General features: G+C 46.1%; 1 protein-coding gene across 3 annotated transcripts; it reads left to right on the forward strand.

Moving 5' to 3' along the window:
• The first annotated feature begins 842 nt into the window (after positions 1 to 842).
• On the forward strand, positions 843 to 22,298 carry RAB9A (RAB9A, member RAS oncogene family). Of its 3 annotated transcripts, none has more exons than XM_073586170.1 (3): positions 843 to 1,060; positions 15,297 to 15,329; positions 21,396 to 22,298. In XM_073586170.1, the coding sequence occupies exon 3, from the start codon at positions 21,437 to 21,439 to the stop codon at positions 22,040 to 22,042; it is 606 nt and encodes a 201-aa protein (XP_073442271.1). In that variant the 5' UTR covers positions 843 to 1,060; positions 15,297 to 15,329; positions 21,396 to 21,436; the 3' UTR covers positions 22,043 to 22,298. The 3 variants fall into 3 exon arrangements, with proteins under 3 accessions (XP_073442271.1, XP_073442270.1, XP_073442272.1); XM_073586169.1 differs by having other exon boundaries at positions 844 to 1,060; positions 21,399 to 22,298; XM_073586171.1 differs by lacking the exon at positions 843 to 1,060 and adding an exon at positions 9,838 to 9,857 and having other exon boundaries at positions 21,399 to 22,298.
• The last annotated feature ends 421 nt before the right edge of the window (positions 22,299 to 22,719 follow it).

The raw sequence follows: 22,719 nt of genomic DNA on the forward strand, positions 1-22,719 counted from the left end.
CGCAGTAAGCCAAGTTATCGTGAGAACTGCAGTGGATGGGGACTTCCGGTGGCGGGACAGGTAAGAACGTCATTTTATTAGTAGACATGCGTAGTAAGCTGTTCTTACGCAGTTATTATGCATGTGACTAAACATTAGATACGGTTTTACTGCATCTAATGATTGTCTATGGTAAATTTATGCTGCTGCGATGGAGCGTTGCTGCATTGTAAACAGATATGCTGCGTTCTGGAAAGACGCGCCACATGTCCGCTTACACGGGTCTGCCCCCTGCGTCTTTTAACGCATAGTGGAGACGGGATTTCATGAAATCCTCTCCACTATGCTGTAACATGTGGACGCTGCGGGTTTGACACTGTGGCTGTACGCAGCTTTCCTGGCCGTGGAAACACAACCTTAGGGTTGGTCGCGGTCCCAACAACTGGACCCCCAGCGATCGTCATGTTTTCCCATATCTCATGCATAATTGATAACTTTCAACCTTGAAATTGCCTCTTTGAGCCTGAGGGCACTATTTTACTAAAAATGGAACCCCCCTTTAAATGCCAGTGGGAAGCTGACCCTACACTGTGGCATTTGGTATGTTTTTCCTTGTCAGTGGCTCAGTACATGAGCCTGTACGTGCACTGCTCCTGTGCTAACATGGGACGAACATCATCCTCTCAGAACGGAGCCGCCCGGCTATGGTGTGGGTGGTTACGACTACTCTGTCAGTAACACACCTAGAGCCCTGAGCAGCCACGTGACAGGGACTGAGCCGGTCACATGACCCTCCCCACCCTCACTGGCTGCTGACACCACACTACTGTCAACAGCGATCACGTGTGCGGTGCGCATTCTCATTGGCTGCGCTATCTGCCGCTCCCAGCCGCAGTTCCCGCCCATCGCTAGAGACGTGACGGGCTGCTGACGCTCGCCATGTTGTTTCCCCTGGCGGCTGAGAGAAGAAGCCGGGGATAGGAGAGCCGCTCTTCAGACAGGCGCCGCCGCCGCCGCTGCCGCCGCCGCTGCCGCTGCCGCCGCTTCACGCCCAGGCTACACACTTTATCAGCCACAACAGGTTCGTGCTGAGGTATTAAGTTACGGACGCGGCTCTGTGCTGTTCCGGAGACTTGTGATGTCAGTGTAATGACTAGTGCGGATATGGGTTATGTGCTGCGGGCGTACAGCGCTCCCGTCTATGTGTGCGCAAAGTACTGAGGCTGCTGCCCCTCTCCAGAGCCGCTCACACCGTATCATGGATGTGTTCTAGGGAAGCGGCACTGATGGCCGTCCCCGCATTCCCCTCACTGTCATGTCTGATGGCTGTCCCCGCATTCCCCTCACTGTCATGTCTGATGGCCGTCCCCGCATTCCCCTCACTGTCATGTCTGATGGCCGTCCCCGCATTCCCCTCACTGTCATGTCTGATGGCTGTCCCCGCATTCCCCTCACTGTCATGTCTGATGGCCGTCCCCGCATTCCCCTCACTGTCATGTCTGATGGCCGTCCCCGCATTCCCCTCACTGTCATGTCTGATGGCCGTCCCCGCATTCCCCTCACTGTCATGTCTGATGGCCGTCCCCGCATTCCCCTCACTGTCATGTCTGATGGCCGTCCCCGCATTCCCCTCACTGTCATGTCTGATGGCCGTCCCCGCATTCCCCTCACTGTCATGTCTGATGGCCGTCCCCGCATTCCCCTCACTGTCATGTCTGATGGCCGTCCCCGCATTCCCCTCACTGTCATGTCTGATGGCCGTCCCCGCATTCCCTTCACTGTCATGTCTGATGGCTGTCCCCGCATTCCCCTCACTGTCATGTCTGATGGCTGTCCCCGCATTCCCCTCACTGTCATGTCTGATGGCTGTCCCCGCATTCCCCTCACTGTCATGTCTGATGGCTGTCCCCGCATTCCCCTCACTGTCATGTCTGATGGCTGTCCCCGCATTCCCCTCACTGTCATGTCTGATGGCCGTCCCCGCATTCCCCTCACTGTCATGTCTGATGGCCGTCCCCGCATTCCCCTCACTGTCATGTCTGATGGCCGTCCCCGCATTCCCCTCACTGTCATGTCTGATGGCCGTCCCCGCATTCCCCTCACTGTCATGTCTGATGGCCGTCCCCGCATTCCCCTCACTGTCATGTCTGATGGCCGTCCCCGCATTCCCCTCACTGTCATGTCTGATGGCCGTCCCCGCATTCCCCTCACTGTCATGTCTGATGGCCGTCCCCGCATTCCCCTCACTGTCATGTCTGATGGCCGTCCCCGCATTCCCCTCACTGTCATGTCTGATGGCCGTCCCCGCATTCCCCTCACTGTCATGTCTGATGGCCGTCCCCGCATTCCCCTCACTGTCATGTCTGATGGCCGTCCCCGCATTCCCCTCACTGTCATGTCTGATGGCCGTCCCCGCATTCCCCTCACTGTCATGTCTGATGGCCGTCCCCGCATTCGCCTCACTGTCATGTCTGATGGCCGTCCCCGCATTCGCCTCACTGTCATGTCTGATGGCCGTCCCCGCATTCCCCTCACTGTCATGTCTGATGGCCGTCCCCGCATTCCCCTCACTGTCATGTCTGATGGCCGTCCCCGCATTCCCCTCACTGTCATGTCTGATGGCCGTCCCCGCATTCCCCTCACTGTCATGTCTGATGGCCGTCCCCGCATTCCCCTCACTGTCATGTCTGATGGCCGTCCCCGCATTCCCCTCACTGTCATGTCTGATGGCCGTCCCCGCATTCCCCTCACTGTCATGTCTGATGGCCGTCCCCGCATTCCCCTCACTGTCATGTCTGATGGCCGTCCCCGCATTCCCCTCACTGTCATGTCTGATGGCCGTCCCCGCATTCCCCTCACTGTCATGTCTGATGGCCGTCCCCGCATTCCCCTCACTGTCATGTCTGATGGCCGTCCCCGCATTCCCCTCACTGTCATGTCTGATGGCCGTCCCCGCATTCCCCTCACTGTCATGTCTGATGGCCGTCCCCGCATTCCCCTCACTGTCATGTCTGATGGCCGTCCCCGCATTCCCCTCACTGTCATGTCTGATGGCCGTCCCCGCATTCCCCTCACTGTCATGTCTGATGGCCGTCCCCGCATTCCCCTCACTGTCATGTCTGATGGCTGTCCCCGCATTCCCCTCACTGTCATGTCTGATGGCTGTCCCCGCATTCCCCTCACTGTCATGTCTGATGGCTGTCCCCGCATTCCCCTCACTGTCATGTCTGATGGCTGTCCCCGCATTCCCCTCACTGTCATGTCTGATGGCTGTCCCCGCATTCCCCTCACTGTCATGTCTGATGGCTGTCCCCGCATTCCCCTCACTGTCATGTCTGATGGCTGTCCCCGCATTCCCCTCACTGTCATGTCTGATGGCCGTCCCCGCATTCCCCTCACTGTCATGTCTGATGGCCGTCCCCGCATTCCCCTCACTGTCATGTCTGATGGCCGTCCCCGCATTCCCCTCACTGTCATGTCTGATGGCCGTCCCCGCATTCCCCTCACTGTCATGTCTGATGGCCGTCCCCGCATTCCCCTCACTGTCATGTCTGATGGCCGTCCCCGCATTCCCCTCACTGTCATGTCTGATGGCCGTCCCCGCATTCCCCTCACTGTCATGTCTGATGGCCGTCCCCGCATTCCCCTCACTGTCATGTCTGATGGCCGTCCCCGCATTCCCCTCACTGTCATGTCTGATGGCCGTCCCCGCATTCCCCTCACTGTCATGTCTGATGGCCGTCCCCGCATTCCCCTCACTGTCATGTCTGATGGCCGTCCCCGCATTCCCCTCACTGTCATGTCTGATGGCCGTCCCCGCATTCCCCTCACTGTCATGTCTGATGGCCGTCCCCGCATTCCCCTCACTGTCATGTCTGATGGCCGTCCCCGCATTCCCCTCACTGTCATGTCTGATGGCCGTCCCCGCATTCCCCTCACTGTCATGTCTGATGGCTGTCCCCGCATTCCCCTCACTGTCATGTCTGATGGCTGTCCCCGCATTCACCTCACTGTCATGGGCTGCCTCATAGTCTATATTTCTCCTGCAAACTTCAGCCACACAAATGGGTACTGGCCTCACACCAGTCCTATAGATGCCCGGCACACAGGCCGTGTCCTATAGATGCCCGGCACACAGGCCGTGTCCTATAGATGCCCGGCACACAGGCCGTGTCCTATAGATGCCCGGCACACAGGCCGTGTCCTATAGATGCCCGGCACACAGGCCGTGTCCTATAGATGCCCGGCACACAGGCCGTGTCCTATAGATGCCCGGCACACAGGCCGTGTCCTATAGATGCCCGGCACACAGGCCGTGTCCTATAGATGCCCGGCACACAGGCCGTGTCCTATAGATGCCCGGCACACAGGCCGTGTCCTATAGATGCCCGGCACACAGGCCGTGTCCTATAGATGCCCGGCACACAGGCCGTGCCCCACAGATGCCCGGCACACAGGCCGTGCCCCACAGATGCCCGGCACACAGACCGTGCCCCACACACCTGTCCTATAGATGCCCGGCGCACAGACCGTGCCCCACACACCTGTCCTGTAGGGCTGCCCGGCGCACAGACCGCGCCTCACACACCTGTCCTGTAGGGCTGCCCGGCGCACAGACCGCGCCTCACACACCTGTCCTGTAGGGCTGCCCGGCGCACAGACCGCGCCTCACACACCTGTCCTGTAGGGCTGCCCGGCGCACAGACCGCGCCTCACACACCTGTCCTGTAGGGCTGCCCGGCGCACAGACCGCGCCTCACACACCTGTCCTGTAGGGCTGCCCGGCGCACAGACCGCGCCTCACACACCTGTCCTGTAGGGCTGCCCGGCGCACAGACCGCGCCTCACACACCTGTCCTGTAGGGCTGCCCGGCGCACAGACCGCGCCTCACACACCTGTCCTGTAGGGCTGCCCGGCGCACAGACCGTGGCGCACAGACCGTGCCCCACACACCTGTACTGTAGGGCTGCCCGGCGCACACTGTGCCTTTTCGATGCGTCTGTGTTGGTTGGGAATCGCATTCACTGACTGGATGGGACATCATGCACAACAAAGTTTGTTAGAAAGTTGCATAACTTTTCACAATACAGTGATATGATCCAATCAGATCAATGAGAGGGAAATAATTGGTTGACCTTTATACCTGCTATGAACAGTGGGAAGCATGAGCTATGCTGGCACATGTAGTGCCCTTCCCCATCAACCATTGTGACCTGCCTAGTGGAGACCACACTTCTGTATCAGGTGGTCAGGCACAGGGGTCCTGTAATGTTGCAGTCATGTGTGGGACCGTGGATAATGTAGAACAGATGCTAGCGGGACTTTTTATAGATGCTCGATCATGCACGGCCACCTCTTCACTGCTACGTATGTGAGTTATGGAAATCTACAGTACTTGTGAAAGGCAGCTGTGCATGAGCGGCCACGGAAACATATAACACTTCCACTGAACGACCTACACTGTTCTGTAGCTCGGTTGCTGGCTGCGTTGTGGTTCCCATCCCGAACGGAGATGTGAACTGGTCCTTACACTGCTATTAGTCCCACTTGTAATCCAACTTCAAGACAAAAAAGTCAGAGGCGGCACTGTGATAGTTGTAAGTTCCAACACGTACCAGACAATGGCGCCATTTTTTAATATGCGCTGGAAGGGCAGTAAGGTTTCATCGCCTTTTGAACTTTTCCACATATTTCATGTTACTCCATGAAGATAAATGTATTTTATTGGGATTTTATGTGATCTGTCACCTCAAAGCATCAAGTATTTCTGAAGTGTAAGAGCTCGTTCACACTGGTGAGTAGCCAGCGTATAACTCCGGACAAGTGCTGTGTGGTGTTTCTGCGGATTGCACTTGCTCCAATGTTATACTGTGTGGCAGTACCAACTGCATACTCCGATTGGCAGTGTATATTGGATGGCGTGCACCCATACAAGTCTATGGGTGCTTTCCAAACATTGCACTTGAATGTCATCCGACTGCAGTCTGAAATATTCACACAATTGGGAAGCTGGAGAAATTAAAGGGGTAGTCCCATCCTCAAGATACTATCCCAAAAGGTGGTGGTAGTAGATACATCCAATACAATATGTAGTGTAGTTTTTTCTGATTCGCTATGTCTCTTTCCTCGTGTGCAGGCATTGCAGAACCTTGGGTATCCATGGTTACCACAACTGGTATAGTGACAGCTGGTTGCTAGTGGTCGTAACCATGGATACTGAGGGTCCTGCAATGCCTGCACATGAGGAAAGAGACATAGCGAATCCGAAAAACTATACTACATTTCTGATTTGAGGTATTTGTTAATATTACACCTACTACGTTTTGGGATAGGATCTTGGAGATGGGAATACCCCTTTAAGTTCTCCATGTTCTCTGCACCTGTGATACGATTCTCACCTTTTCAAAAATTGCTTTCTTGCCACTCTCCCATAAGGGCCAGAATTGTGGAGTATACGACTCAAGGGATTGTGCACACAACTATTTAAATCGGACACGTGCTATCTGTGGTTTTGATAGATAGCACTTGTACCCTTGTTAGTCTATGGCACTGTGCACATGTCAGAGTGGTCTGACGAAAAAAAATCAGTTTGCATGATTTGCCTTTGAGTATGGCAAGGCACGCGCTCATTCATGTCTGCGAAAAATACTGTACTGCACCCGGATGACATTCAGTCCACTTTTTTTTTTTTTTTTTTCTTCCTTTCCGTCTCTAAGAGAATTGGTTCACAACTTTCATATTTATATGTTTGAAATATTTAGAAAACCGTGTATTGTTTCTTTCACGCTTCACAGCTGCTTGCTACTTACCAGGGTTGGTATAGCACAGAAAATCCCAGTAAAATACATTTGTTAGCTATCTGTTGTCTGCTGCTGGCCATGTCACCCATACACAGGAGGGCTCACTGGGCGTAGCACTTCTGTGTTCTGTATGAGAAAGCCGCTAAGTGACACGTTGGCTGCTGGTTTACCTTCAGGAGAACAATAAGATTGACAGTCTAAAATTGGACATGCCTGATCGCCATCTCTCCCAACCATCAGTTGGCCCGCGCTCCCAAAATCATTAAACAGTCAACCGAACCTGTAAAAATTGGCAAATTCAAGTGAAAGTCTAATGTGTATTGGGGCCTTACCCTTCAGAGCAGACATTGAGATGGGGTCAGAATTTGTGCCAGGTATTGATATGTACCTTGAGAACCTTTAGTGTATGGGGATAGAGGTTCTACTCAAAAGCCGTCGTAGGAACATAAGCTACAGAGGAGCCCAGTGTAGACTGGTTTATATGGACACTTTACATAAAGGTGGGCTGAATCCACCAAATACTGCAGAGCCGGCTGACCATATAATGAGAACTGAGCCTGTCCTTACTGCTACCTGAGGATGGGCATTCATGTACAGTTGTGTGAAAGTGTTTGCCCCTTCCTGATTTCCTATTCTTTTACATGTTTGTCACACTTAAATGTTTCAGATCAGCAAACAAATTTACTTATAAGACAAAGATAACACAAGTAAACACAAGATGCAGTTTTTAAATGAAGGTCTTTATTATTAACTGAAAAAGAAATCCAAACCTACAGGGCCCTGAGTGATAAAGTATATGGGCAAGTTGGCTATTTCAGGGGTGTGGGCACTTTTTTTTTTTTTTTTTTTTTCTTTTTAGATCCGGCGGTAGAGTGCCTGTACCACAATAATGGCTGGAGAGACATGGAGGATCTTGTTTCAAGATGGCAATATGCTTAGTTTGACAGGTGTTATCATTTAATGTCAGGTTCCAGTGTTATTGCCCTAACAGGCACATATGTAGATTATCATAAGACTAGGCAGTGTTTGGTTTGGACTGGATATTTGGGTTGTATTTTTCTCTACATAGTGTGTATACAGTCACTTGCTGAGTAACAATGAACCTCTTTACCGTGGACAATGTGGCTTTTGTTCTGTTACTGATGGAGACGATTTTATTGGCATATTAGTTAGTTTCTGTTCACATTTATCAGCATCTTTAACTGGAACGTAAACTCCCGAGGGTAGGTGCACACGTTCAGTAATTGGCAGCGCTTTGCACGCAGCACATGTCCGCTGCTGACTATTGAGCGTGTGTTCACTGAAGCGTGTAGCTTTATCACGTCCAATACATTGTATGGATGAAATTTATCTTGCTGAGACGCGATAGACATGCTGCGGTCTGGAAAGACGCACCGCGTGTCCATCTCCGGGTGAGCTGCGGGTGTCCCTGCACGCATAGTGAGCATGGGATTTCTTGGAATTCCATCCACTATGCTGTAACATCTGGATGCTGCATTTTCTGACTGTGTAAACCTACCCTAAGTGCGTGTGCTATTCTGGCCTGTACATGCCTTGTTTTCTGCACTTGGAGGGAGTCTCCTAAATAAAAGCCACATCCAGGGGAGGGTGGGGAAGTTCTATCTACTGAACTGTGTAGAGGTGAAAATGAAAAACATTGCCTGGTCACTAGGGCCCGAATACCATAGGATTCACCTTCCTGCTTCTGATGCATAAAATGTTATGGGGAGCACATTGCTAAGGAGCCCTGTCCTTCCTTTACATTCATTCACAACGCCTGTTTTTTAGGGTGAATTTTGTGTGATATGCTTGATAATATGGCTTATTTAAAAAAAAAAAAAAAAATCATGCAACCTGAAGTCGAAGAATGGCCGCTGGTTTATATGCAAACAAGTTTCTATCAACTGCAACACTCTAATAACTTAGCCACAAATACAAGAAGACTAGTAATGTCGAGTCTATCCAATCATTTCTATATAATCCCATATAACACGGAGACTCTGCTGCTATAAATACAAAAAAAGGTTATTCAATCATCTTTAAGTTAAAAAATTCAAATAAAAAGATATTAAGTGGAGGATCACATTATGCAGGGTAAAGTACGGCGGCAAGCTGTAATAATAACATACCATCCCACCAAACCTTCATCTGAAGAAGCTAACGCAAATGGTGTGTCAGGGTGATCTTTGGTGCTATGAAGTCGCTTATTTCTTTAGAAGGTTCTCCTTTCGTTGTACTCAGCTCAGTTCGAGTTTGGTGGGATACCACATTGATTGCACCATTCTTATGCATCAGACTTTCTAGAAGATATAAAAGATTTTCTCCCTGTAGTTGCACTTTCATTGTGATTGGACTAACTTTAGATTTTGGAAGCATACCTCACTGGTCTTCATCCTACCCGGTAATGACATCCTGTTAATATAAAAATCTTAATTATATTTCTAGAAGAGTCTACTTGTATAGGATTGAACTAAGGAAGGTGATACCAAGAACCCCTTTATCTGATTAAAGCTCACTCGTCCCTCGGTGGTCTGGACTCTCTTGTTACCATGAGGACAATCTACAATACTGGGAATAGTGTGCCAGTCCTTGGCTCTGATCCCACCTCAGCATTCAGGTGCCCTGACCCTGCTCACCCCGACTGTGAGGAGAGGTTATATCTTCTCCCTTTAGTTTCCGCTCTGCCCGACTTTCTGTGCAGTAAGCTTCTTTTCCTTCCCATTTTCTGCTTCTTTTGCATTTGAGGCACATGACTTTTGATCAGAATTGATGTGGAGCGTGATGACACTCGTTATATGTTGGCCCCATGACTCATATTTGAGACTGTTGTTTTCACGGAGAATTGCATTAATGGTTCTTCCGCTGCCACTTCTACTCTAGTTCTTCTGTTCACTTTTGTTGCTATATGATGACTTTAGCGGAGCATCTTTTTCTGCCCTTTATTAACTAATAACTTGGCCTAACAGTCTTCCTTGGAACTTTGGCCTGCAATCAATCTTCATGATCTGATGTCCTTCTGTGCAAGTGTTGCACCGTCTACCCTCTCCCCGCTGAAGGTACTGATTTCTCAGTTTAAGGCAAGTATTTGTGTATTCATAAAACATTTTTGGAGTCAGGAGAGAGATGGACACCTTAGTGATTATTACATTCACTTGTACTAAAAGGGAGTGACATCAATGACCACATCTCTGGCCAGTGATTAGCTACTGTGATCACTTGGTTCCCATATGTCGAACCATGTAACCCTCTTACATCTGTGTTTTTTTTTTTTTTTTTTTTTCCTTTTCTGCTACATATGGTACTTTCACTGTGACAATAATTGGTACAGAGAAACTTTAAAGGGAACCCTTATGTCCATAAATGGTATTAAACTGCAGATATGGGGTCAATCTACAAGTTGTGACGTCATTTTCTGAGACCCGTAATGTTATTAATTTTTCGGTCAATAGAGCTGTGCCAATTTTTTTTTTTTTTTTTTTTTTTTTGGGGGGGGGCGAAACTACGTTTTTATTGATAGCATCTTGGTGGAAGATACGACATTTTGATCAGATGCTACATGATTTTGTGGTATTGCAGAGACCAAAACCTGTAGTTTTAGAATTCGTAGTTTACGGTGTTTACTGATCAGTTAATCACTTTTTTATTTTGATCGATACCACATTTTACTTTTTTGATTTGGAAGGGGGGGGATTTTTTTAAACTTTTTTTTTTTTTTAAACGTCACTTTACTTTAGTTGCCTTAGAGGACTTGAACATGCGATCATCTCGTATATACAGCAATACCCCAGTATTGCTGCATATCATAAAAATCAGTCTTGGCCACAGGCTGAGTTTCAAGGGGGCTCCGTAATGACAAGAATGGAGGTCTTCCAACAGACCCCTGGCTGTCATACTGCCCGATCATGTCAAAGGCATCTCAAGAGTCACATGGGATGGCGAGTCCTCATGCTGGTACATTGTTGTCTCACTGTTAGTTTGCCAGCAGCATTTAACAGGTTAACAATTAATGAACTATTACAAGCAGGTCCTATCTGTAGCAGACAGCCATTCCTGACAGGTAATGGGCAAGCTCACCCTGTGAGCCTGCTAAATACACCTGCCACCAATTTTCACCGTACTGCGGCTGTCGGTAAGGGGTTAATAGCAGTTGTTGAAGGGGGAAAAAAAAAAGATTTTATATGGACTATGCATGGATGACAAGTGAGAAAAAATGTCTTCCCACTTCTCTTGACGAAACTGAACATTTTTTTTTTCATACGCATGTGTGAAGCGACCCTTAGTGGAACTGCTCCCTTTAACGAGATGTTCCTATAAGCAGTTACAACGCTGTCTGAGGGCCTGTAAATAGTGGACCCGCTGTTGCTGCTCCCAGTGCCAGTTATGCTCAATGTCAACTTGAAGTAAGTGCTGCTGGGTGTAAAGGAAAGACAGGGAGAACCACTGGTGCTTCTAGGACAGATGGCGGTCATGGGTAGAGTTGCAGCCACTCTATTGAGGTTCCATGTATACGCACTGTACAGGTGCCTTTTTAGGCCATTTCTTCTGACACGGACTATCAAAGTAAGCCTCATTAAGTTTAAGGGATCTACCGTATTTTTCAGATAAGACGCTCCGGATTGTAAGACCCACCCCAAGTTTTGAGGAGAAAAATAGGAAAAAATAAAATGGTGGTGCTTCTTATAATCCATGCGTCTTCTTGCTTCCCGAGGGTGGTAGCTGCGGTGAAGCAGGGTCCGGGTCGCTGCTGGAGGAGGCAGGAGTGGAGTGATTCTGCAGGTTGGGATGAAGGGGTGTTCCGATGTGCAGCGGGTGTCTCCGGCGCTGTTGCGGGTGTTTCCTGTGCTGCTGCGGGTGCCCGGTGCTCTGAAAACATTTTGTGAAAGGCCATAGCCCCAGCACTTCCATGGTTTCCTGTGCGGTGGACTCCAGGAAAGTGGCCGCCAGGGGGCGGCGCATGTGCAGATGGAGATCTCGGCACCAAGATCCCGGGAGATGAGATTTCAGCGCTGGACACCCCCTCATCCCAGCCTGTGGCCTGCAGAAACGGTACCGGTAAGGTATATATGCATTATAAGATGTACCCCCATTTTCTCCCAAAAATTTTTGTGGAAAAAGTGCGTCTTATAATACAAAAAATACAGTATTTAGTTTTCCAAGAGGATGATGCTTCAGGAAATCCCAATTTTCTAGACCCCCCCCCCCCCCCTCTGCACTTTTCCGTTGGTTTTGGCCAATGATCGTTGGTTGAGCCTGAAGAATAGTCAGGTCCTTTATTTTAATGAACATATGACTAGAATGTAATTTTTGCCTTTAGGTGAGTGCTATAGAGTTGAGCGACTTTGGTCGGATCGGGTTTCGTGAAACCCGAGTGAAACAAAATTTGTTTCTGATGAAACTGGTCCGACTAGGGCAAAAAAAGTCGGGAGTTTTGTCCGAAACCCGACCCCAATGCAAGTCAATGGGGAATAAAAGTCGTCATTGAGCGGATTACATTCATCCACTCAATGCCTCATTGACTTGCATTGGGGTTGGGTTTCGGACGAAACTCCGACTTTTTTTGCCCTAGTCGGACCAGTTTCATCTGAAACAAATTTTGTTTCATTTGGGTTTCACGAAACCCGATCCGACCAAAGTCGCTCAACTCTAGAGTGCTACCATTGATTTATACCTATCCTTTACCATTGCCCTATTTTGTGTGCGCTTCTGCCCCTCTCTAGAGCTTCTCAATTTTTACATCTTTATGCATATGTTCATTTTGGTGATTGTTAGCACATTTTAGGTGAGTGGTCCTACCTTTCAAAAACATGTCTAGTGCCTAAACCCTAATAGTGTATGCCATTTGTGTAATGAAGTCTGGTGACAGAGCCTCTTTAAATGGCAGTGCCTTGTATGATGCCTCCGAGAGGCTCATGTTGATAGGGGGCGGGTATTGCAGTATTTTAGTACTTTATTTTTTTTTCCCCACAAAGTACCCAATTGATCCCATTATAAATCAGTGGGGTAAGACAGGCTCCTATGGTGGAACAGAAAACTGACAATGCATATGTGTCCTGTGCCTTTTATGTCAGTGATTTCCTCCATAATTATGGGCTCTACTGGGTTGCATCATTTCCCTGGATGGCTTCAGATGCCCAGTTATTACTGATGTGTCATCCTACAGTCATAAGACGTGTGCTGCTGTACACCCGTGAGGAGCAAACAAAGTTTCCTTGGTTCTGTAGACTGCCATACCGGTTGTCAGCTGGTTATTTTCATGAAGAAGACGTTGCCACTTAAACATTCTTGTCTCATCATGGATTTTGGACTGTTTTATTTTCTCTGTAACTTGGGTTGTGCTGCATAAATGAGTCACCAGCTATCACCTCTCATTTTCCTTTATATGTTCCCTAAATACAGGGCAAGTTGCATACCCCCTACTTTGTGTAAGTGTTCTGGGCTCAATGAAAATTCTAATTTTTATGGATTGACCATAAATTCACTGGCCATCAATAAGTTTGCCACTTTGTGCAGAATATTCTTAGCTCTTCGGCGCCCAGATTTCTGCTCCCTAGCAATGATAGTGATGGTGTATGCCAGCAATGTGATTACTACTTCCACTAGGTGTCATTATCAGAGACTGCTTTCTTTAGAGAGCTAAAGTGTAACAATGAGTACAAATCTAGTGAGCATGGTGGTCGCTTGCATGCCCCCATTACCCACGGCTGTAGATGGAAACGCAACAATTCCAGCCACTGGCAGCAAAACAGATTATTGGATCTTCAATATTTTTATAAAAATATATAGATTGAAAAAAGTGTTACACAATAAGATTGCATGTGCTGTCATATTATAATTTACTGGGCTGATCTGCCCCTTCAACCTACAGTCCCTTAATTGTATAGTCACCACTACATCATTATAGTCAAAACTGGGACTGCTACTAGAAAAATAGAATGTATGTGCTAAGTTAGAGTAATGAAATGTACCGCTCTCCTGTAAAGTCCCTATTCCCTGGATGCGGTGAAGAGAATGAGGTACTGTTATAAACTATTCATGTCCTTGGAACAGCTTGTATTGAGAGAGTAATTGATTAGATTTCTGTTCTTTAACGAGAATCTGTCAGCAGGTTTTTGCAATGTAATCTGACAGCAATATGATGTAGGGGCATAGACCCTGACTCCAGCAATGTATCTCTGCAGCAGTTATATTGTACAGTTTTCTTTGCTGTAGTTGTAGCGGAGTTCAGATATTGTGTGTAAGGGGTATTTCACACTAAGGCCTGTTTCACACTTCCGTTTTTTCAAATCCGTCAAAATCCGTTGTTTTCCGTTAAAAAACGGATCCGCCATTTTTTTGCAGGATCCGTTTTTTTTTGGTCCCATAGACTTCCATTACGGTTACCGCGGATCCGTCAAAAAAACGGATCCGTTTTTTTCAAAACGGATCCGTTTGCATCCGTTTCCGTCAAAACGGAAACGGATCCGTTTGGCGGACACAAAAACGGAAGTGTGAAACAGGCGTAAGCGAGATCGCTGATGCGTCACTGATTTTGTGACTCAACAGCGACCTCGCCAGCGATCTCGTTACGTGTGACACTTAGCAGCGACCAGGCCCCTGCTGCGATATCGCTGATTGTGCTCGAACGTCCTGGGCCATTTTTTTGATCGCTGGTGTCCCGCTGGCCAGCGCGCATCGCTGTGTTTGAATCCGACGAGCGACCTCGAAAGCGACTCAGAAGTCATGGACGCAGGCGGGAGTAGTCAATCACTGCTGTGTAACAATAAGTGACGCACCAGTGATCCCACCGAGATCGTTGCTGTGTCGTTGTGTAAATTTGGCTGTTTAACAGCTTACTAGCGACCTCTCAGCGACGCACCAGCAATCCTTACCAGGTCGTATCGTTGTCGGGATCACTGGTGCGTCGCTTATTGTAGCTGTACCTTAACTCCAACCACCCCACAGCTTTGTGTACATTGTATAGTGACAAAAAGCTGTTAATCAGTGGTGGTGGGGAGTGAACGAAAATGCATGAGGCCAGTTGTCCTGTAGTGATCTACTGCTGATAAAACATTGATTCTATCAACCCATCCCAGTAAGTGACCCATTGCTAGAATTGAGCTCTCTTCCTTAATGTCATGGTGAACTCAAACTACATAGCAAAACCTGGGGACAGATTCCCTTTAAAGGAGTTGTTCGGAACTTAGGAAAGGCCATCAACATCTGATCGGGTGTGTGACACCCGGCACCCCCCCCCACCGGTCAGTTGTGGAGCCGCACAGCTCAATGAATTGCATTGTGACCACGGCCAGGTACTTACTAGACACGTTCCCCCCCACTATTGATTCGAATAGGCCACACGGGGAACAGATGCTCCACAGGGAGGGTGCTGGGTGTCGCACCCCCAACGATCAGATATTGATGAAGATACGCCATCAATATAAAAGTCCCGGCAACCCTTTTAATTATATATTTGACTTGTTCATTTATAATTGTGGAATACGTTCATCCTAACAAATCACACATTTTTTTTCTTGTAGTTGCTGAGTGATGTCGGACAGTGAAGTGGGAAGGTATGAGCACATCTTTTACGCTTTTATTCTTTAAAGCCATAATTAAAAGAACCTGTCAGCGGGATTTACCCCTGTAAGAACAGCATTGCATGTTGTGTGTTTTAAGCCTTTAATGACCTGTCGATTTTTCAATTTTGCGTTTTTTTTCTCCAACTTTTCATTTTATCTTTCTGTTGACTTATGTGTTTTTTTGTGTAATAACTCTTAATTTTGAATGAAACAATTTAATCTTACCATATAATGCAGCGAAAACAAATTCCAGGTAGGGTGAAACGGTAAAATACAAAAACAAGCCACACCAGTCCACCATTGTTTATTGGGAGGTTGTTTTTCCAGCTTGACTGTGCTGAAAAAAATGATTGGTAACACCATTGTTCGGAGTCACTACAATTACAGTGATACCAAACTTCTAAGGTTTTTGTTTTATTTTAAAGAGCAGAACATGATTTTTAACTTTCCTATTGTTGGAGCTGTGAGGGTTTATATAAATGCCACTTTTGGAGTACCTACACAAAAAAACCCACCGCTGTCAGTATTTGCTCCCCCTCCACTTCCCCCTGCCTTCCGATCCCTCCCCTATAGCCCCCCTCCGGTACCTACTGAGTCCCGGTACCTCCAGGGGTCCCGCCGTCTTCTTTCCATGGGCGCCGCCATCTTACAAAATGGCATGCGCAGTGCGCCCGCGAATCTGTCAGCTGGCAGATTCATTCATTCATTTTACAGGTACATTTTGATCACTGATAAACTATCACAGTGATCAAAATACAAAAAAAAGTAATTAAAGCCCCCCTTTATCACCCCCATAGGTAGGAACACATTAATAAAATATATTTATTTTTATTTTTCCGTTAGGGTTGCAATTAGGGTTTAGGTTAGGGGTGGGTTGGGATTAGGGTTAGGGTTGGTATTAAGGTTATGGGTGTGTTGGGGTTAGGATTGAGTTAGAATTGAGAGGGTTTCCACTATTTAGGCACACCAGTGGGTCGACAAACATGACATGGCGCCACCATTGATTCCAGCCAATTTTGAGTCCAAAAAGTCACAGTGCTCCCTCCCTTCTGAGCCCCGACATGTATCCTAACAGTGGTTTACCCCAACATATGGGGTATCAGCGTACTCAGGAAAAATTGCACAACAACTTTGGGGGTCTAATTTCTCTTGTTGCCCTTGGGGAAAATAAAAAAATTGGGGGCTAAAAAATATTTGTGGAAAAAATTTTTTATTTTCACGGCTCTGCGTTATAAACTTCTGTGACGTACTTGGGGGTTTAAAGAGCTCACCACACATCTAGATAAGCTCCTTAGGGGGTCTAGTTTTCAAAATGGTGTCACTTGTGGGTAGTTTCCACTGTTTAGGCACATCAGGGGCTCTGTAAATGTAACATGACGCCCGCAGACCATTCCATCAAGTCGGCATTTCAAAACGTCACTACTTCCCTTCCGAGCCCTGACGTGTGCTCAAACAGTGATTTCCCCCCCACACACACACACATGGGGTACCAGCATATTTAGGACAAACTGGACAACAATTTTTAGGGTCCAATTTTTCCTTTTACCCTTGAGAAAATAAAAAATTGCGGGCTTAAAAAAATGATTTTTTGAGGGAAAAAATGATTTTTTTATTTTCAAGGCTCTGTGTTACAAACTTCTGTGAAGCCCTTGGGGTTTGAAGTGCTCAGCACACATCTAGATAAGTTGCTTAGGGGGTCTAGTTTCCAAAATGGGGTCACTTGTGGGGGTACTCCAATGTTTAGGCACACAGGGGCTCTCCAAACACGAAATGGTGTCCGCTAACGATTTTAGCTAATTTTCCATTCAAAAGTCAAATGGCGCTCCTTCCCTTCTGGGCCCTGCCGTGCGCCCAAACAGTGGTTTATGACCACATATGAGGTATCGCGGTGTACTCAGGAGAAATTGCCCAACAAATTTTAGGATCCATGTTATCCTGTTACCCATGTGAAAATGAAAAGATTGAGGCTAAAAGAAAATTTTTGTGAAGAAAAAAAGTACTTTTTTTTTTTTTTTTTTTTACGGATCAATTTGTGAAGCACCTGAGGGTTCAAAGTGCTCACTATGCATCTAGATAAGTTCCTTGGGGGGGGGGGGGGGTTTAGTTTCCAAATTGGGGTCATTTGTGGGGGAGCTCCAATGTTGAGGCTCACAGGGGCTCTCCAAATGGGATATGGCAACTGCTAACGATTGGAGCTAACTTTACATTGAAAAAGTCAAATGGCGCTCCTTCCCTTCCGTGCGCCAAACAGTGGTTTATGACCACATATGAGATATTGGTGTACTCAGGAGAAATTGGCCAACAAATTTTAGGATCCATTTTATCCTGTTGCCCATGTGAAAATGAAAAAGTTGATGCTAAAAGAAAATTTTGTTGGAAAAATTAAAATGTCCATTATTCCTTCCACATTGCTTTAGTTCCTGTGAAGCACCTGAAGGGTTAATAATCTTTTTGAATGTAGTTTTGAGTAGCTTGAGGGGTGCAGTTTTTAGAATGGTGTCACTTTTGGGTATTTTCTGCCATATAGACCCCTCAAAGTGACTTCAAATGTGAGGTGGTCCCTAAAAAAAAATGGTTTTGTAAATTTAGTTGTAAAAATGAGAAATTGCTGGTCAACTTTTAACCCTTATAACATCCTAACAAAAAAAAAATTGTTTCTAAAATTGTGCTGATGTAAAGTAGACATGTGGGAAATGTTATTTATTAGCTATTTTGTGTCACATAACTCTCTGGTTTAACAGAATAAAAACTCAAAATTTGAAAATTGCGAAATTTTCACCAAATTTCCATTTTTTTTTTTTTTTTTTTTCACAAATAAACGCAAAAATTATCGACCTAAATTTACCACTAACATGAAGCCCAATATGTCACGAAAAAACAGTCTCTGAATCACTAGGATGTGTTCCTGAGTTATTACCTCATAAAGGGACACTGGACAGAATTGCAAAAAATGGCCAGGTCATTAAGGTCAAAATAGGCTTGGTCATGAAGGGGTTAAGGTACCATCCATTTATCTCTTTGGCATCAATCTATAGTGCCTTGCAAAAGTATTCGGCCACCTGGAACTTTTCAACCTTTTCCCACATATCATGCTTCAAACATAAAGATACCAAATGTAAATTTTTGGTGAAGAATGAACAACAAGTGGGACACAATTGTGAAGTTGAATGAAATTTATTGGTTATTTTAAATTTTTGTGGAAATTCAAAAACTGAAAAGTGGGGCGTGCAATATTATTCGGCCCCTTTAAGGCCCCTTTACATTTAGCGATGCACCAGCGATACGACCTGGTCAGGATCGCTGGTGCATCGCTAAATGATCACTAGTGAGCTGTCACACAGGCAGACTTCACAGCGATACAGCACCGACGCAGCGCATGATACTCACCTTTCACACACAGCGATCCTGACGTCCTCCCGCTCGCCTCCACGCGTCGCTCGTCGGCCCCAGCAGGAAGCTCCCGACGAGAAATGGTGCCGGACATTCTCGCGTGATCACCGATGGACAGCGGGGGAGCCGGTCGGAGGTAAGTATCACACATAGCGATATCGCTATAACGTCACAAAATCGGTGACGTTATAGCGATATCACTATATGTAAAACTCCCTTTACTTTCAGTGCAGCATACTCACTCCAGAAGTTCACTGTGGATCTCTGAATGATCCAATGTTGTCCTAAATGACTAATGATAAATATAATCCACCTGTGTGTAATCAAGTCTCCGTATACATGCACCTGCTCTGTGATAGTCTCAGGGTATGTGCACACACTGCGGATTCTGCTGCAGATCCGCAGCGGTTTTGGCCCTGTGGATTCGTGTACAGTACCGTTATAATCAATGAAAAACAAAAACCGCTATGCACATGCTGCGGATTTTTCAGCGCGGATTTGCTGCGGTTTATAATCCACAGCATGTCAATTCTTTGTGCGGTTTCCGCAGCGGTTTTACACCTGCTCAATTGTACAGGTGTCAAAACGGAGGCTAATCCGCAGGTCTTTTTACCTGCGGATTTTGCCAAATCCGCGCGGAAAAATCCTCAGGACAATCCGCAACGTGTGCACTTACCCTTAGGGTTCTGTTTGATGCACAGAGAGCATCATGAAGACCAAGGAACACAACAGGACAACATTGGATCATTCAGAGATCCACAATGAACTTCTGGAGTGAGTTTGCTGCACTGAAAGTAAAGGGGCCGAATAATATTGCATGCCCCACTTTTCAGTTTTTGAATTTCCACAAAAGTTTAAAATAACCAATAATTTTCGTTCAACTTCACAATTGTGTCCCACTTGTTGATTCTTCACCAAAAATTTACATTTGGTATCTTTGTTTGAAGCATGATATGTGGGAAAAGGTTGAAAAGTTTCAGGGAGCCGAATACTTTCGCAATGCACTGTGTATATATGAGATCTGGCAATATGTGCAACCTGAATATCTGTCTATACCTTCTAAATTCTTTTTTTTTATGATTTTGGTGTCAGAAGCAGGGTACCACGTTTACCTGATTACAAAAACATATCGTACAATACTGCTATCTTTTTGTGCACCCTGTCTTTATAGGGTCATTTAGGGAAAGGGACAGAGTGCCATCATTGAGTGGGGGTACCACTGCGTAGGATTGAAGGGTGCCAACCTCCGCCGGTAGGAAGGGAATCCATAGTAACCGATTAGGGTGATTTTTTTTTTTACCCATATCATATGGGGTGATCACAATATATTGTAAAAATTCTCTTGTGTAATTTTATATTTATGTATATTTACATTAAAAGTTGTTTTTAATGATTATTTATGAATTTTACCCATAGAATGTATTGAACATGCGGATTCACTTGCGTTCAATATATGGCAGCGAACATGTGTAGCATCCAAAGTGCTGCCAGTTCCGGATTGTGGGCACATAGCGCTAGAGAACTTTAGATAACAACTAGGAATAATGGGAATCCGTATTAAACACTTGCAGTGCTTTCATTAGCTTATAGGGGTAGATTCTACTGATGGGTTCCCTTTTTAAATTAGAACACCTTTTGGGGAATGAGTGGGACTTGGTTTAATAACCATTTCATCTAAGGCCTCTTTCACACTTCAGTTTTTTGTGTCAGTTAAAATCCGCCAAAAAGGCTGAAAAGCGGATCCGTTACTAACTGATGTGAACGGATGCCACAGGATCCGTTTTTTGACGGATACGCAGAATGAAGAATTTTAAAGGAACCGCTTGCCGAGAGAGATTTTTTTTTGTCCGCCAGAAAGGATTTCAGGGTTAATTTTCTCCGGGCATGCGCACTGGAAAATGCGGATCCTACAACAAAAAAACGTTGCAGGGTCCGTCCAGGCATGCCGGCGGACGCAATATATTTGGCGGATCCGCAAAAAAACGGATCCAACGGATGGCCATCCGTCAAGATCCGCCAGTAATGCAACTCAATGGGGAAAAAAACGGATCCTCCAAAAAAAATGGCGGATCCGTTTTTTTCAAAACCTGGCGGATTTTGACTGATGGTCAAAAACGGAAGTGTGAAAGAGGCCTAACCAGCCCTCCATTGTGGACACAAATGTGGTGGATGCCGCCGCCTTCAGCAAGCTGCTTCCTGTCCTGCAAACCTAAAAATTCAGCTATCTAGAGGGGAGGGTTTGACATGTAATATCTTCTTCCAGACCTTAGTTGAGGTCTGTTCCAGTCTTTAGTCTTGGTCAACTTATGAAGTAAAAACCATAGCTGAGACCTAGAAAATGAAATTATGGTAGTTTTTTGCAGTGGTTAGTAATGGAGAAGTTAAACTTCATTCCTAGAAATAGCAAATACTTTTATAATGATTTTTGCCTGAAGTTGGTGTGACAAACTGCTGAGTATTTCCAAGCAGTGACTGCTGTGGTGAAGTGCATTGGCTCCATGTCACATATTACTGTATTATTTGCGCTTGTCCTGTTATATTCCATGTGATGTTATCTATATTAATGTTGCACAAGGGCAGAGTGTTGTCCTGATTAGCTCACCAGCTGTTTTAACGAACTGTCATCAAGAACACAGATAACTTATAAACTTTTTTTTTTTATCTCAGCAGAACCACCTTTTGAACACGGATTTTGTATAATTTTTACAATGGCATCAAAGTCTTCGTTACTGAAAGTAATACTCTTGGGAGATGGAGGTGTGGGGAAGAGTTCTCTGATGAATCGGTACGTTACCAACAAGTTTGATACTCACTTATTTCACACGATAGGAGTCGAGTTCTTGAACAAGGAGCTTGAGGTGGACAATCATATGGTAACCATGCAGATCTGGGACACCGCAGGCCAGGAACGGTTCAGGAGCTTGAGGACCCCTTTCTACAGGGGATCTGACTGTTGTCTGCTCACATTTAGTGTAGATGACTTGCAAAGCTTTCAGAACTTAAACAACTGGAAGAAAGAGTTCATCTACTATGCTGACGTCAAAGACCCAGACAGTTTCCCATTTGTGGTGTTGGGAAACAAAATTGATATCACTGAACGTCAAGTAACCATTGAAGAAGCACAGAATTGGTGTAGGGACAATGGGAACCATCCATATTTTGAGACAAGCGCAAAAGATGCCACCAATGTGGCGTCAGCATTTGAAGATGCTGTCAGAAGGGTTCTGGCTATTGAAGAAAGATCAGACCAGCTAATCCACAATGACACAGTTAATCTACATAGAAAACCCAAGTCTAGTTCAGCATGCTGTTGACTTACACTCGACGCACAACAGCAGCTGCAGCCGGTGGAGCCATTCATCATGCAAGAAGAAGCCCACCAGGTCATCACACTGGAGTTTCATTAATAATTCTAACAAGACCACTTAATGGAGAAGCCATAGACATTACAAGAGGTATCACGTCTGGGATGAAATGTCACATGTTTTGTGTACTTCAAATTAATGTATTAATGTAACTAACAAGTTTTATTGTAATGGCATAAGCAAAGAGAAACCTCTCCTAAAGGTTCTGGCCTTGTGTCCATGATTATTTATATGCAGTCAGAAAAGCAGGACTTCTTTCTACCAGTGACCCTTAACCACCTCACCCTCATTCTTCCCTCTGCAGTTTAATCTGTTCTCTAATTAATGGCTACTTGTAGTTAATTCTGTTAGACATATTTGGCCACTGTTTGGTACTGTCCCTCATTCTAGACTTGTTAAAAGCATTCTCATTATAATTAACTTTATTTAAAAAAAAAAAAAAAAAAAAATTTCATTCGCCTTTGTGGGAAGCCAATGACATGGTGTGAGGGAATCTGCCGTTGTGCTGTAAGGGATGCATTGTGGTCTGGATGCAGCTCATGATAGACTTGGGCCAAATTCGTACATCCATTGCACCTAACATTCAATCTTTAACCTGCAGAAAAAATCTGCCACAAAGTACAGTA

This window comes from Dendrobates tinctorius, unplaced genomic scaffold, assembly GCF_039654945.1.
Source record: "Dendrobates tinctorius isolate UK_male_01 unplaced genomic scaffold, ASM3965494v1 ptg000091l, whole genome shotgun sequence".
Lineage (NCBI taxonomy): Eukaryota > Metazoa > Chordata > Amphibia > Anura > Dendrobatidae > Dendrobates > Dendrobates tinctorius.